This window comes from Aulonocara stuartgranti (genome assembly GCF_965226115.1).
Source record: "Aulonocara stuartgranti genome assembly, chromosome: 14".
NCBI lineage: Eukaryota > Metazoa > Chordata > Actinopteri > Cichliformes > Cichlidae > Aulonocara > Aulonocara stuartgranti.
The window spans coordinates 24,579,567-24,595,065 of record NC_138950.1 but is presented as its reverse complement, the minus strand read 5'-3'; the positions used below and the strand labels follow the sequence as shown (position 1 = coordinate 24,595,065).

General features: G+C 43.0%; 1 protein-coding gene across 8 annotated transcripts in view; it reads right to left on the bottom strand.

The window, feature by feature from the left end:
- The window catches only part of gramd1bb (GRAM domain containing 1Bb), an 88,382-nt gene that overhangs the window by 22,008 nt on the left and 50,875 nt on the right, over positions 1-15,499 (bottom strand). For 5 of the 8 annotated variants that reach the window (XM_082503687.1, XM_082503688.1, XM_082503694.1 and 2 more), the window contains one exon: positions 152-362. In XM_082503687.1, coding sequence (XP_082359813.1) covers positions 152-362 — 211 coding nt within the window. Of the gene's footprint in view, positions 1-151; positions 363-5,722; positions 5,893-6,240; positions 6,354-13,657; positions 14,222-15,499 lie in introns of those variants that run through there. The other 3 variants (XM_082503691.1, XM_082503693.1, XM_082503689.1) reach the window with 3 other exon arrangements.

Genomic DNA, 15,499 nt, shown 5'->3' with positions numbered 1-15,499 from the left:
AGAGCTGGATCCTCTGTTTTATCCGTTTTTTTAAATTTTTTTAATATGCCAGTGAAAGTGCACCGTGTTTCAGTCCGTATTGTATTTCCATCTGATCAGATTCCAGATGATGCATCGAGAAGATAAAAAGGCGAATCTCCCGTGTACTCACCTTTGAGTTCTTTCCCCCGCTTCGCGCCGACTGCACGGAGTACGTTCTCTGGACAACCTGCTCAGGCGTGGAGGGGGACTTGTCAGAGGAGTGGTCTGAACCCTTCTCCACCATGTTCTCACCCTCCTGGCTCTGTGGTGTGGGAGAGCGCGAGCGTTTACGCAGGACTGGTGAGCAGGCGGGCGTGCTCTTGTTTGAGTTACTGGCAGTGCTAAAAAAAAACAAAGAAACAAACAAAAAAAAGAGAGAAAAAGAAGAGAATTCATTCCAATGTGATTTACCCTCACAACAAATATTAAGACAAACTGCTCTGCATGACAGCGCTGACCTACAGGTCAGTGTGGACAGCAGCACAGCACGTACACTGTTTGCTCAGCCTTACATCACTTGAGGCTTAATAGGCTTGAAGCACCATGTGCTAACATGGCTAATAATGGCCAAGCTAATACGGGAACTCAAAAACAACAACAACAACAAAAGCAGCAATGACGAAACGAAATGGCGTAAGCTACATCCACATAGTTATTAAGAGATCTTTAGAAAAAATATCAAATTTGAATGATCCTCACTGTGATATTTCACTATTTCTGTTTTGCATGCAGTCCCAGACCTTAACTGTGCACAAGGTTCCTATCTGCTAGGCTCTGTGATCCAGAACTAGACTATCTCAAACATCTCTGGCTGAGTAAGGAGCCTTCTTCTCCTAATGACAGAAGCTAACAAAAGGCCCTGTAAGTGATCTGTGTGACAGTGTGCCTGCCAGGCCTGGTTACTTGACATGGCATTATGCAAGCCATTACGTCAGTCGATGGCTGCTGTTAGTGGTCATGAATTACTGATCTACCGTTACATTTGGGACTTGGAGCCTTGAATCATAGAGAGCGGTGATGACAGCTTCTGTCTGACTGTCAGATGCTGCTGTACCAATGGCTGCTTGATTTTAAAAGACAAGGACATCACAGAGCCTTCACATCTGTTGACTCACTAAGATAAATAATGCACGCCTCTGACATCAATACATATGATTACCTAAAGTTCAGTTCTTTCAGTCGATGATCATTTTAAGTATAGTGCACATTGTGTATTCCTTAGTGACGCCATTAAGAATACATTTAAGGGAAAGCTGTCCTTAAAAGACATTAATTGTTAAACATTTAGAATTTTAAGTATACATTAATTTCTGCCAACAGTAAAGGACCACCACATGAGATTTTAGTGCAGAGCTACAGTTTAGCTTTCTAATGAGTATTTTTATTGCCTCTCACGCTCCCTCTTGTGCTTTTTGGCGTTTCATATTAACTTCTGGCGTTGTACATGCCAAGATGCATGCTATTAAAGTTTGCAGCTTGCTGATCTGATATGCACCGTGCAGTACGATCTCTGTCTCAGCCAGAAGATTTGTAGTTAAGTGCATATACGACACACCTGGAAGTTGGGGGACAATCAAGCAAATACTTTGATTTTAGCACAGGCAACACCCAACCCATAACCTGCTGAATTTCCGAATAAAGGATGACATACTAGATTAAAATCAGAACAGACAATGAAATTATGACATTGGTTATTCAGAACGACACCTGTGCTGCTTTTCTTTAAAGGTGAATGGGTGGTTTTGTAAGGTTATACATTTTTTATGATGTAAGCAGATTCTTGTCTGGGCTACAAAACACTGTGGGAAACCCTGTGGGCAACTGCACATGATGATAGGAGGATGGAGAATGGCACAAACTGTGGCACATGGCCGTAAGTGGTGGGGGCGGCTGTTGTGTTCCGTGCTGCTGGTGGACGTGTAAACCAACATGAAGCACAAAGGTGTTCAATGAACGTCTTTTATGTTTGGTCAGATAGAACATTTGTGTTTTGGGGACTTCTGGGAAGACATGATGGGCAGATTTCTATTTTTTATTACTGGGTTGGACGCAAACCCTCTTACTTAAATTTGGCCCTTAAAACTGTACTATGTGCTGGGTCTTCTTCAGTGTGTTTGAATTCCAGAACAAAAATATAGATAAAATTAAATACAAGACCCTTTTATATACTAGTTCCTCACTAATGTATCGTATTTGATCCATGACAAATTTAAGACAGATTACCATCATACGTTTTATTGTAATAGGCTGTGACACATGGTGAATTCCCAACTAGTTCACCCTATTCTAGTATTTTCTCAACAATTCATGTGAAAGCATAAATAAATCATGACTGAAACCACGTGTGTAAGACCAAGTGATGCACAAAAATACAATTTAAGATGAGCATCCTGTGCACCATGTGCCCCTTGACTGGGACAGGTGACTTATAATCAGAACAGCTGTCACCAATTACACAAATATCAACCAGAAAAGGTGCAAGTAGCGCACTGTACCAAACCTTAGAAGAGCACAGGTACATCAAATAGATGTATTAACAATATATATCAAAATACAATAGCTACAGAACTGGAATCTCATGGCAAACCAAACCTGCACCAAGACAGTCCACACTCTGTCATGTGTCTGTGTTCTCAATGATCTCATAACTGCAGACAAACACATTTTTGTGCAAATAATACAGATAAAACATACTGTTTTCGTGTCTTTGCATCCAAACAGAGCATTTTACTGTAAGACATAAAATCTCAGTCTGCACATTTGTTTGTTTCTTTGTCCGCCAACTCCAACACCTACATCGCCAGGAGCTGAGCGATAAAACCTGGCGCACGGGTGCATCTTAGGCTCCTTTAAGTTCTTTTCCATATCAGATATTATGATATCACCATGTTGCCTAGGAACCACCTAGCAATGGGCAACTTATATGAGCTGCTTTCAGTACTGATGCACCTGCATCCGTTTATTTCATTATAAAGACATTTTATTTATGTCCACAAAACTTAATTTATACACCATCAGACACCTGATGGCTTCATTTAAAAATCTGCCAAATCCAACATAGGGAGCTACCCACTATGACAACCCCTTGTGAATAATTTGTATTACCCCATCAGGTTGCCTGGCAACCACCTAGCAATATGTAAAAATGACCCGTTTTTAGCATTTATGTGCCTGCGACATCTTATGCAAGCATCCTGTTGAATTAATTAAAAAATAAATAGCACAAATAGGCCAAAAATACTATAGCATGGGCATGTACTGGGTTCATGTCGTGTTATTTTGCATGTCACATCCTAGGCTGGTCACTCTCACTCTCACACTAGCAGGTCTGGACTAGTGCTGCAAGACTGGATGGAGTTCCCATCTGGTCCTATGAAGGTTAATTATACTAAAAGTCCAAATGCTTGGATACTACAATGTAGCTACAATGTAGCATCACCAAACAAAAATGGACAATACATAAAGATAATGGCTTCTATAAGGATTGCCTAAAGAGCATAATTCACGTGAATCCATGTTAAGTTTGAGAGATGTGGTGGGGTAACCAAAACTAGCAAATAGAAGAGATAACAAAAAAGACGTGGCTCATCTCTTATAATGTCCCCGCATGCAAAACATGTACAGGGACCCCCACTTGTTGTTTTCAGTAATAGGAATGCACGAATCACCTCTCCCTTCCAGATACACGGCAGTAAACAATGGAAACACTGAATCCGTCATCAGCATATGAATGACTGAACCCAATCGGTCATTCACACAAGAGTTTGCTCTTTGAACCAGCGGGCTAAGTGTGGACAGAGTGAACATGCAGCCTTTGCTAGCCTGGAGAAGAGTGGACAAAAGCATCAGTCGCAACTGCTTTGTTCTTCACTCCCTCATGAAACACAACACTGAGACACAAAGCGAGGACCTGTCACAGCATTATCACTGGATGCTAGTATGTAGTGTGATTAATGTCAAACACAGAGTTCGGCAGTAGATTAATAGACAAGGCTCTTACAGTTATCACGTCATATGAAAATGCCGTATGTAACAGACATGACAAACACTGCAAACTTATATGCACTATTGGTTGTATTGGAGCTAAAATAGGGCAAGAGTCCCTACTGGGTCATAGGGTGGCAATGATAAAGTGGCCTGAAGGCTGCTGTGTATACTTATATTCAGTGACATATATACAGTATACACACAGAGAGAACTTCAAGAAATTTATCAGTTTAAAAAAAACCCCCAAAAACATATCACTTGAAGCATTGCCTACTACAAAGCTCAAACACAGCTCTACTTTGAATGAAGATCGCTATAGCAACAGTGGACAGGATGGCTTAAATATTCAATGTGTGTGGCTAAATATACTCAAGTTCTGCAGTCAGAGAAGCCGTCTGAGCCGAAAATACAGCAGGATGGTGATGTGACAGACAATACCTCACAACCCATCTGGGCACCGTCATTGTACATTTCATGATTAAGCAAGTGTTTGTGTCTTCAAACAAACAGCTGTCATTTAAACATTGATTATTCACATTGCATCTGAGAAAACTTGAAGGTACAAACACAACTTGGCCCCGGAAATGTTTGGATTTCGCCTCTGTATCCCAGCAAATGGAGTTGAAATGAACTGAGATCCAAGGGAAGCGCAGAGGCTCGGCTTTAATTCAAGAGACCTGATAAACTGTTACATTAATTGTTGAATAATTGCAGACTTTTTTTAATGCTCAGACTCTTTTAAATGCAAGTGAAAACTCAAAACGTATTTTGTGGACACCTACGGGCTATTTCTTTATTTCATTAAGCAGATAAGAGATCTGAAGAGGTCTTTTCTGCAGTTGCAGTTGTCAATGCAATGTTTCAATGCAATGTACATGAAGTAAATGGAGACTAGGATGCCTTATTCCTGTGCTTTTGTTGGTTCTGAGCAGTAGCTTGGACTGAGTCGAGCTAAGACTTGATGATACAACGAGATGAGTAACAAGATTTTTGTTGTCCAGTTTTAAAGTTTTGCCTAGTTACATAAAAAACCCCCCAGAGAACTGACTTCAAGGTGTTAATCACACAGGATCTTGACGTGCCAGCCATTCACAAAAGGTCAAGTTCTTGTGCTCATAGTGAAAGAAAAAAGAAAAGAAAAGAAAGAGAAACAAGCTCGCTGTTTGCACCACTTTGTTACAGTCTTTTCTTTAAATAAGCTCTAAAGCCCTAAATCCAACCGGCTCAAGCTGTCCAAACGCTCAACTTCACAATAGAGCAGAGTTCCGGGCCTTTCCATGGGCCCCACTTGTTTTCACAGTTTTGCTGACCCTGGAAAATACCCATCTGGCATTGGTCCTTCAGCTCTGCTTGCTCCCAAAGGACCATGAGGAGCACCACGCTCGCTAGCAACCACTGCACATGCGCTCCCAGGAATGCGCGCATTGAGCACACAGGAGCAGAAGTAAACATGGGCATGCGCGTGGACGCACAGTATGTATGCCCACTAATCACACCAGGCACGTCACAGCTCGCTTTGTCTTGCCGAAACTGATACAAATAGTGACATCGCACACACAATCTACAAAACAATACAAAATAAACCACTTTGGTATTTAAATGCACCTGTGAAATGCACAGATTACATAACCAAAACCATTCTACCCCACCCATCCCTTTTTCCCCCTGAATATGCACAGTGACACTAACGCATGCATCACAGAATCCACCATACCCCTGATGAAAGACACGGCCCCTCAGCACCTCCTCACAGCAGCCCTCAAGGCAGCGACAGCCCTCGCTGGCCACCGTCACACACTCAAACACCACCATGTCCTCGCAGGCAGCTCCCAGTGATGAGCTGTTCACCCAGTGGATCATCCCACAAACTGCACACTGCACTTCTTTTCTCTCTCCGTGCAAAAGAAAAGGTAGCTGGAGAAAAACAAGGTGAGAGTGAGAGAGACAGAGAAAAAAAATGGAAGGAGGAGGCTGGGTGATTTCCTTCAGCAGGCTTAGAGCCACTGATCTTCCCCAGCCAGCTCTGATCTCCTAATAACCAGCTTACGTTGCCCTTAACACCACCTGCCAAAGAAGACGCATTGGTGGTCTGAGATGCAGCTCTCATCCTCCTAGGATTTTCCTTCTAAATAGAACGTGTTGATCCAAGCAGGGAAACTCATCATTATGCCGGCTCCGTGTCAGTCTGTCTGAATGCAGGCAGGTATGCAGGCAGTTGTTCCCAGAACTAACCTGCTTGTAGCCATGTAGGGAGCCACTCCGCAGCGCTCAGCCCCTTTCAATCAGCTTCATTCACGCAGCGGGAGCCTTAGATGAGGAACAGGAAGAAGGAGAGAGGAGGTGGATGAAGGGTGGGGAGGAGAGGAAAGAGGGATGAGGGATAAAGGGGAGGAGGGTGGACGAGTTCCGGAGCATGCCAGGAGGATGAGAGGTAAAGAAGGAGGAAGCAGACGCAGCAGAGCGAGCTAAAGGAAACATATTTTGTTCCCAACAGATGGAGAGAAGCCACCGAAGCCAGGATATCAGACCTCGTTCTTCTCTTTCTATCATGCGCTCGCCTCTCCTTTGTCAGATACGGGCTGATAAGCTCCCGTTCTCTCTTAGCAAGCTGCACTTTTCCGTTCCCCCTTTTTCTTCCTCTGCTCTCTCAGCCATTGGATCATCTGTCTGCTTATTGCCTCTCCTAGTATCCAAGCGAGGCTCTTCCTCTTGCGATCGCTGCTGCTGGGTCACAGAATTTCAGGGCTGCAGGCTGACAATAGATAGAAGAGAATGTGCGAGGCAGGCTAGAGCGAGAGCGGGTGAGAGACAGAGACGGAGCTAATGAGGAAAGAGATGGCTTTCACTTTGCATTCCATCTCTGCCCAGCGCCGGTGCACTGAGCCTGCTTCTTCCTCAATTATTCATGTGTTTCATGAATCGGAGGGGCTGACATCACCGGCATTCAGGTCACTTTACACTGGAAGCTCCTTCGAAATCGCATAATGAGCCACCCATTTCTCAGTGGTAAACACATTTCATGTTTCACACCCACACACATGCACAAAGCCACGGTGTTTTTTTTCTAATACTAGAAGTAACCCAAATTCATATATTTCAAAAAAATCATAGCTGCTGACGCTCCCTGTATGTGTCCAACAAATATTTAGGATTAACCTGCGATTCATCTGTGGAACTTTCACTCCATAGCTCCTAAAGCATTCTGTGTTTCCACTTTGTCTCATGGTCAAATGAATAAATAAAGATTAAAATAAGAAGCTGTATCATTGCTATCCATTTTAATGCAGATATACAAGCAGTTCACTTTGCATTGTAACACACGTGTGCGACGCCTGTCATTAGTCATTCCTGCTGTAGTGGAGAGTGCTTCCTGAACTTGATCTCACCTCTGATTGTTTTGCATTTTAAAGCAAAGAGTGCAGCAATAATCAAACATGCCCCTGAATATAAAAGGCATCGCTGATTTAAACTTCACATGAACTTACAGTACTTTCCCCCAAAGCAGTGAAAGCACATTATTTTTGCAGACAGTTACATTATACTTTAATGATGTTTCATTAATGCATGCTCAAGCTCTAATTACAGAATATAAAGGTGCATAGTTTTACAAATTTGGTATTTTATACATGGGCGTTTGAGTCATAACGGTAAAAACACAAGATTACAAAAACAGATTGGCCTCTTATGGAGTTCACATGGCACAGCAGGAGAAGTGGATGTGTAAATAACAAAATAAACCATCCCTAAATCCCATTAAACTGATCACAGTGATGACTCATAGTCACACTAGTTCCATTTTCATACGGCCATTTTGCTACAGGGTGCTGCAGCATTCCTGTTTATCTCATGTGTTCATGTGTAGAAGGGCTCAGTCCCCTCCCTTCACCCAAGTCTGATGCTTCCAGGATCTAAGCTCACAAACTAGTCACAGGTTTCATAGACGTCACGACCTGCTCGAAATTTTAAAGCCTGTTTCTGTTATTTTTGTTGCATTTAGTTTTTATAGCAATGTTAAACTAATGTTGGTGCTTCCTACCTCTGCTTAGCATTAAATACTATCAATACTGGACTTTCTTTTCCAGTTTCTAGTTTTTTAAACGTGCATACAGTATAACTGTATTTACGCTGGTGGGTTTGGGATTAGCGAACCATGTACCAATTAACCTAACCCCACTAACTGTGGGAGGAAGCCGGCCACGCAGCCAGGTGTCGGAATCGAATTCAGGACCTTCTTGGTGTGAGGCAACAGTGCGGACAATAATTACCTGATTACATTATTTTAAATAAACTGAAAATGGAAAAATATCTGAACACAAAATCACACAATCATTCACATGCCAGCTTTGTGAGCCATTAAAATTCTGTTGTTATCTATAACTTATCGAATTAGACATATTTACACCTTCATGTAAGTCAAACAGATGCAAGGTTTTGGCTATAGGACTGGAATGAAACCCTAATGAGGTACAACTGGTTTCTAATTATTATGGGTGAACCTGTTCTATGTGAAACCTAAAATGTTTGTTTATATTTACTACTTTATTAATTATTACTATGATTTACTTCTAACTGCACATTGTTGTGAGACTATAATAAGCTTGCAACAGCAGAAACCTGTCACATGCCACACATGCCAGGAAAAGTCATTTTAAGGTAATGAATTCACATTCACAGCCATTTACACATGCAGGCTATCGCAGTCAGTAATCACCTCTGTGTCTGTAAAAAGAAGCAAACTGAACCTTTAGCTGTGCTGCTGGAAAGACTTGACCCTGGGGCTGCAGCATTGCTGGCTGCCTCTGTGGGAGCGCTCAGCGGAGCTGTGCTGTGGAACAAAGGGAGCTGGTCCACTGAGCTGGACTACTGTGTGCCGTGATAAGCCCGCCCAGACTCACACCAACAAGTGACCTACTTAGAGAACCTCTGTTCTCATTGTTGTTGAACCCGGGGGATACACAGATGGTCAAATTGACCACACACTCACAGACATGGTAGTGTGTGGTGTTTACGTAGCTGCTCCTTTGCAGCTACGTAATGATGATTGACAGGTTTAAAAAACAATTCATTTGATTTCATACAGTTCATTTTGCTAATGATGTACGCAAAACACACCACAAACGTTAGAGGCTCCTATGATTTTTGAGAGGAAGGCGTGCTGTTTACAGAGTTGTCATGACGACACCAATGTGACGATGCCTCGCTGGGACGGAAATGTCTGTCAGCCTGACTGTGTCGGCCGTGCAGCTACCATGGCAGCCTGTCAAGCCATTCATGTGCACCGCTACTTGAAACGTTCCCAAGTCGAGGGAGAAGTAGAGAGCTGGAGGGTGGTGTGTTCGTGAGTCAGAAAGGGGGGGTGGGGGGTGCTGATGCAGTATTTAAACACGCTATTAGCAATCAAAAACATCCCAAGAGTTCAAGCTGATGATCGGTGTTTCCATTTGTTTTTTTTTTTACCAAATAAAGGAGACTGAAAGACTGACATAACACTTTCTGCATCAATGTACAGTGTGTCCACACAGTAAAAAAAAAAAACAACATGCGGGGCATTATATAGGTTACCTTTCCTAAAACTATTTCAATCTATTCCCACAAGCATGACTTTAGTCCCAGGCTTAATTAAAATGCTTAATTATCCTCTCTGTGAGACAACCTAACATAGGAAGGCCTGTAACAATTTTTGGGTTCTTATTGAAGCTGTCACCTCTGGGTACAGGGAGCTGTTTTAAACGCTGATATAATTAAACATGCCGAATTAAATTCCAAACCACAGCTTGATGAGGTAATTTGAGAACTCAAGGTGTCAGAGAGGGACAGGAAGGGACGGGAAAGTGGCAACCGGATTAGGCCCCTGTAGGACACTTTGTCCCAGTGGGACGTGGCACAGCCGCTGCCATCTGCAAGGGATACACAGGCGGAAGCAGGCTGGGTGACAAAGCTCTGGGCAGGAGGTAGGGCGAGGGAAACAAAGTGAAGTATTTTTGAAGTTTGAAAGTCAAATAAGTAAGTAGTGTTACTACTAATGTTTGAAATATGTAATTAAATATTTTGATGAGAAACACAGGAACACCCTGGTGTTCTCATGCTGTTATGCTGCACTTCTATCCTAAAGTTAAGCCGATACGAGCAATTGATTCGTTTTACAGAAACAAAGATGATAATCAATGAATACCAGTTCTTCAAGCAACAGTTTCCAACACCCAGTAATCATATGATCTCGAATGTGATCTTTACATTGAAAAAAATAAAAGGTTAATTCATACTGTTAGAACTTGATTTGTTAGACAAACGTCTTCTGTGTGTACATTTTCATCCTTTTCTGGGTTTTAAGTGAAACACAAGTTCTTATTTACTGACAGTTAGTATTAAACAAAAGCTTTTTTACACTAGTTCCCTAAAACCTGTTTGAATTTAACCTGGTGCATATGGACGCATACATTAATAACTACTCCACCTGACTGAGGTAATGCTGTAAAATACAGCATCTCCATTGTATCAATGTTAACTTTACTTCACTGGTCAATCTGGATATTTCATCTCTCTAATATATGCCAAATTTTTCAAGTCCTTCATGGTTACAAGGTTCTGCTCATGTCAGAGACACAAATATGCATCATCTCCACATTACTGCGGATTATGCATCTATAGCTACCACTGTGTGTGCCCCGAAGACTTTCATGACCCAGTCTAATAAAATATATAGTCTCTTTGTTTAGAGGGGCTTTGTGAGAGATGCATATGTAAAGGTACTGTTTTTAGGCTGATGGCGAAAGAGGAAAGTATATGCTATATATGTGTATATGAACCAGTTTTCTGGTTCCTGAAATATTCATAGTCTACTGACTGTGGGGCCGTTAAGATTGCAGAAATATATATAAAAATATATAGAAATAAATATATAAAAAAGTCTTTTAAAATGTTATTCCTTATTTATTCACATATAACCAAACTTCCTAGCCTTCCTACTTAGGTAACCTGAACCCTGAACTGCTAATGTATGCATTATTCCTATATCCCTAAGTGCTGTTATGTAACCATCTCTGTGTTTTTCATTGACTTTGTGAATCAATAATTCTGGCTTCGTCAATCATATCCGCTCACACTGCAGACACAAAAAAAGCTTGCTGCATCGGATGCAGCCTGTGGAACAGTACAGAGTATAATCGGTGATGACAAATGGCTTGTGGCAAGGATGCACTAATAAAATAAGTAAACAGGGGGATGGGGGGACAAAAGAGAGAAAGGGAGATAATCAGCTGAGGCTGGACGGGAAAGCCTTCTGCAGTTTCTCTACACTGCGGAGCCCCCTGTAGTAAACCTGGGAGTCCACTGTGGCCTTGCCTGCTGGTGCAGTGGTCTATTTCTGACTCTGCAGCTGGGTCCAAGATGCTGCACCTATTCCTTACAAAATCTTGTCTCTTGACATTTCATGCTTTTGTTTTCAATGCAGGGGGTTGATCACATCTGACACCTCTAATGGCTCTGGAGGACCAGCTGGACAATCAGCAGTTCACACAGAGGCACAGTCTTTTCCTTCTCTCTCTCTAACACCATGCATATACTGTGCTAAATTAAACGTTCTCTGTACAGAGGCCTGGGAGCTACAATTTTCAAGTCAGCCTAAAATAGCCCAGAGAGCTCAGCACTGGATATTAACTGCCCGAAGCTTTGGATTCTATGTATGCACATGAGGATCTAAAGCATCTATGCAAATGCTTTGCTAGGTGAGAGTATCTAAATATCCCTGCTCTTTTGACTCTGTGTATGACAGCAGTGTATACGGACACAGCACATACATGCAGATAGCTGAGGTAGTGACAGAGCTCTGTTCCACAGCCGCAGAGGGGAATACAAATCCAAGTCGTGGATGGAACGACTCCTCAATGCCACTTGCTGCCTTAGCATGACGCGAAGCAGGGGAAGGACATGCATTCGCCATCTACGATCAGTAATGTCATTATAGACAGAGGAGCTAAACAACTAACTAGACATGTTTGGGGCGAAGCAAAACACACACGTTTCTGTATGTGAGTCTGCACACTCACAGTCTGTCCACCTATCCTGCAGCAACAACTGGCTCGTGCCACGTGCAGTGAGTAAGCTCCAGCTCTAGCTTGCTGTCAGTGCCTTGTTGCTACAGCTGCTGTTGGCTGTATGTGCACATCTGCGTGCGAGTAAATGTGTGTGTGTGTGTTTGTGAGCAGATTTAAGTCAGGCCAAATGTCATACCAAGAGCAAACATCCATACACTGCGGACACCGTCAAATCCTGAGCAATCTCCCTCCTTCCCCCTTCCCTTTCTCACACACACACAAACATGTGCGCACATATCCTGTCTCTCTTCTTCTTCCCTATTCCATGTCTTCTGATTTGTAAGTAATCAACAAACCCCACACTGGATTTCTTTAATACATTGATGAGTGCAGATATGTCCTCATCCCACTGATATTAATAAGAACTGCATGTCCAGTGTCAGCTCCTGATTTATAACCTTAATAACAAAATGAAGTGATAGTGGTATGGAATGACCTGCAGGTCGCACTGTTTTGCCTACAAAGCAGATTGCTCCTTGAAGGATGGAGAATAGTGTCATAAATACTGACAGTAGTGAGTTTAGTGCTCAATCATCTCAGTGATAAATGTGAAACAGGCAACAGATCATAAAGACATCAATAGCATGTGCAGAAAAGAGCAGAAAAGAGATGAAAAAGAGAAGAGACGCAAGAAAACAGAGATAATGAAAGAGAGACATTAGGAAAAAAGAAGAAGACGTCCTGCAGGAAAGAGAAGAAGTCCTCATGAAAGTGAGAAGGAAGGAAGGAAGGAAGGAAGGAAGTGGGACGCACGTTGCCGAAACTGCTCCCCCTCCAGTTTTTTTTCTTCCTGCAGTGTGCCGTAATTCGTCTCTAAAAATATCAAGCAAGAGGAGGAGGAGCATAAACAAACACAGGCGGAGGAGAGGATAAAAAGATGGACGATAGAAGAGTGCACGGGGAGCGCACAGTGCAGCAAGACAGGCTAGAAAAGAAAGTGAGAGTAGAATCACTTGCTGGTGCTGAATCTGTGTGTCTATGTGTAATAAGGAAGGAGCAGGAAAACAGGCAGGGGGGAAGGCGAGAGCGAAAGCCGCGGAGAGACCGAGGGAGCATGTGCATGCTCTTTTCCAGGCAGCCACGTGAGTGTCTCTCCTCAGCTGCTCCTTTCACACTGAGCCAGCCAGAGGGGAGAAGAGCAGGGTCGCTATAGTCACAGCGGGAAAAACACGCTACACCACACTGGCCCCACCGGATGTACACGCTCTGGTCACAGCTTACTGGTCCTGATCTAGCCCTCATTACATGCCAGTTTCTAGCGATTTACATAAGGGTGTAGAAATACACAGGTGTTAGACAGACGGATATGTGCTCGATTTAATAAGCACAGCTAAATAAACATCCATCAAGCCTCATTAAAGAGAATGTCATCTTAGGATGACATATGTTATTAAAGCCACAGAGGACAAAATACCAGAAAATAGCCCAGACATCTAGATGCTGGACTGGGTTGTGCTTTGCATTCATGACAGCCTCACGGCTATTTGGGGGAGGAAATAACGGTAACATTTCAAACACACACATTCGGAGTGCCACATCTCCTTGTCTTTTCTTACCAGGCGAGCTTGAAGCCTTTCATTAGTACAGCGAGGAGTGTCTGATATCCATAGCGTGTTGTGGGCACTGGGCTGCCCGTTCACACCACCGCATGCTGACTGACAGCCTGCCAGTGCCTCACCTCCCATACACAGACCAGGAGAGATGCACAGGGAGAAGAAGGGAAGAGAGACACGCACAGGCTGACGGATGGTCGGGAACCGAAGTCTGGATGGATGATCCTCTCGGCTTTCTCCAACCTCTCTGCTACATTCCTTCGCTCGGATCAAGATGCCGCAGTGCTGAGCACTTGTGCCAGAAATTCACACCTCCCTGGGGTTCCTCATTTTTCCCAAAAGAGAAGGAGGTGACCTGCACTGCAACATTCGCAAAGCAAGCTGCAGCATGCAGCAGAAGCACGAGGGCTAGTGATTGCAAATAAAAGCCAACATGGCTAGTTGCTGCTCCTTTCTTTAAAGCCTGGTCGGCTTTCAATCAGGCTCGCACACTGTCGCTTCAAGCTTCTGTTCGCTCACTCTAACTCTCTCTGCCTCAGCCTCCGCTGCGGATGAAAGCTGCACTTGCTGTGCTCACTATGAGCAGGCGCAGGATCTCTACCCTCCCTCCCCCTCCCTCCTGTTCTCTCTGTCCTTTTCCCTAGATGGCTCTCTTTCTCTATTTCTCTCCAAGATAAGCATAACTAGCCCAGCAGAGAGGGCTAGAGCAGGGTGGTAGGCTCCTGCTATAACATCCTCTTTGCATTTACCCCTGTGCTCAACTCCGACTATACAAGAACAGCATTATTTGAGGGAACCTGCTGCAATTCTTTCCTCTCGTACTTGTCTCCACCCCTGATTTGTGTCAGCGGCTAACCCTGTTAATCTCTTAATGCATTGAGTCTAGTGGGGTACTTGTGTTTATAGCTATGTGGCCTGCACACATGATGAATCCAATGGCCTTCATGGTAACTCAGTTTGCTTAGTTGGCTAGTAAGTGTTTTATAACTGCAGTAACTTGACTTTAAATCAAACTGCCCTATTTGGTGGGGGGATAGTTCTGGGTGCTGGGTTCATAAGCCTGTCAGCAATAACTGCCTAGTCAACAAATAATGGGAGCTATCCAACCTAGCCAGTGAGTGTATTATGCTGTTATTCTAGTTTTCCAAAAGATTTGTAGTTTTATTTTTGAGAGAAGTGCAGTGTTTGACATTTATTATACCTACACGTGGCTTTTTTAGCAGCAGCTTCTGCTAAGCTAAAGCAACAAACCACTCAAAAAACTAGAGTATATTTTAGTTATGGGATTATGATTATGATTCCATTTGCTCATTATTTTTCAGGCACTGGTGCGTGGTAGTAGTAAAATCAAAAGCTTTTAATTAAATTACCAACAAACGATGGGGACATTTTGAGGATATTTGAGAAAAAGGGCGATTGGTCCCCTTCAGAATCATATGTTATTATTTCCGCCCCGTTAGGCTTAGCGCATGAACATCATAACACTGAGCTCAGTGAGGTCAGTCATTTTAATCTTAAACTATATCAGTGAGCAGCAGGTTGACGATCTATAAATGATAACTCAACTTTCTGAAGAAAATATCCAGAAATGTGGAGTGACAAATCTGTCTCGCTCATCTTTGAACTACAGTCTGTGCCTCGCAACCATTGAATGGCTGTAAAATATAGCAAAGGCCACTAATACAAAAAAAGGACACATAAACGAATGGCTGAGTATTTTGTGCTTTCAAGTTTGCGGTCCACTGAACACAGAAGTAGCCGCTTATCTCTTCCCTGGATCACTTGAGGCCACAGGGTTCAGAGAGCAGCTGATCATTCACTTTAACAGAAGCTGTCATCAAAAAC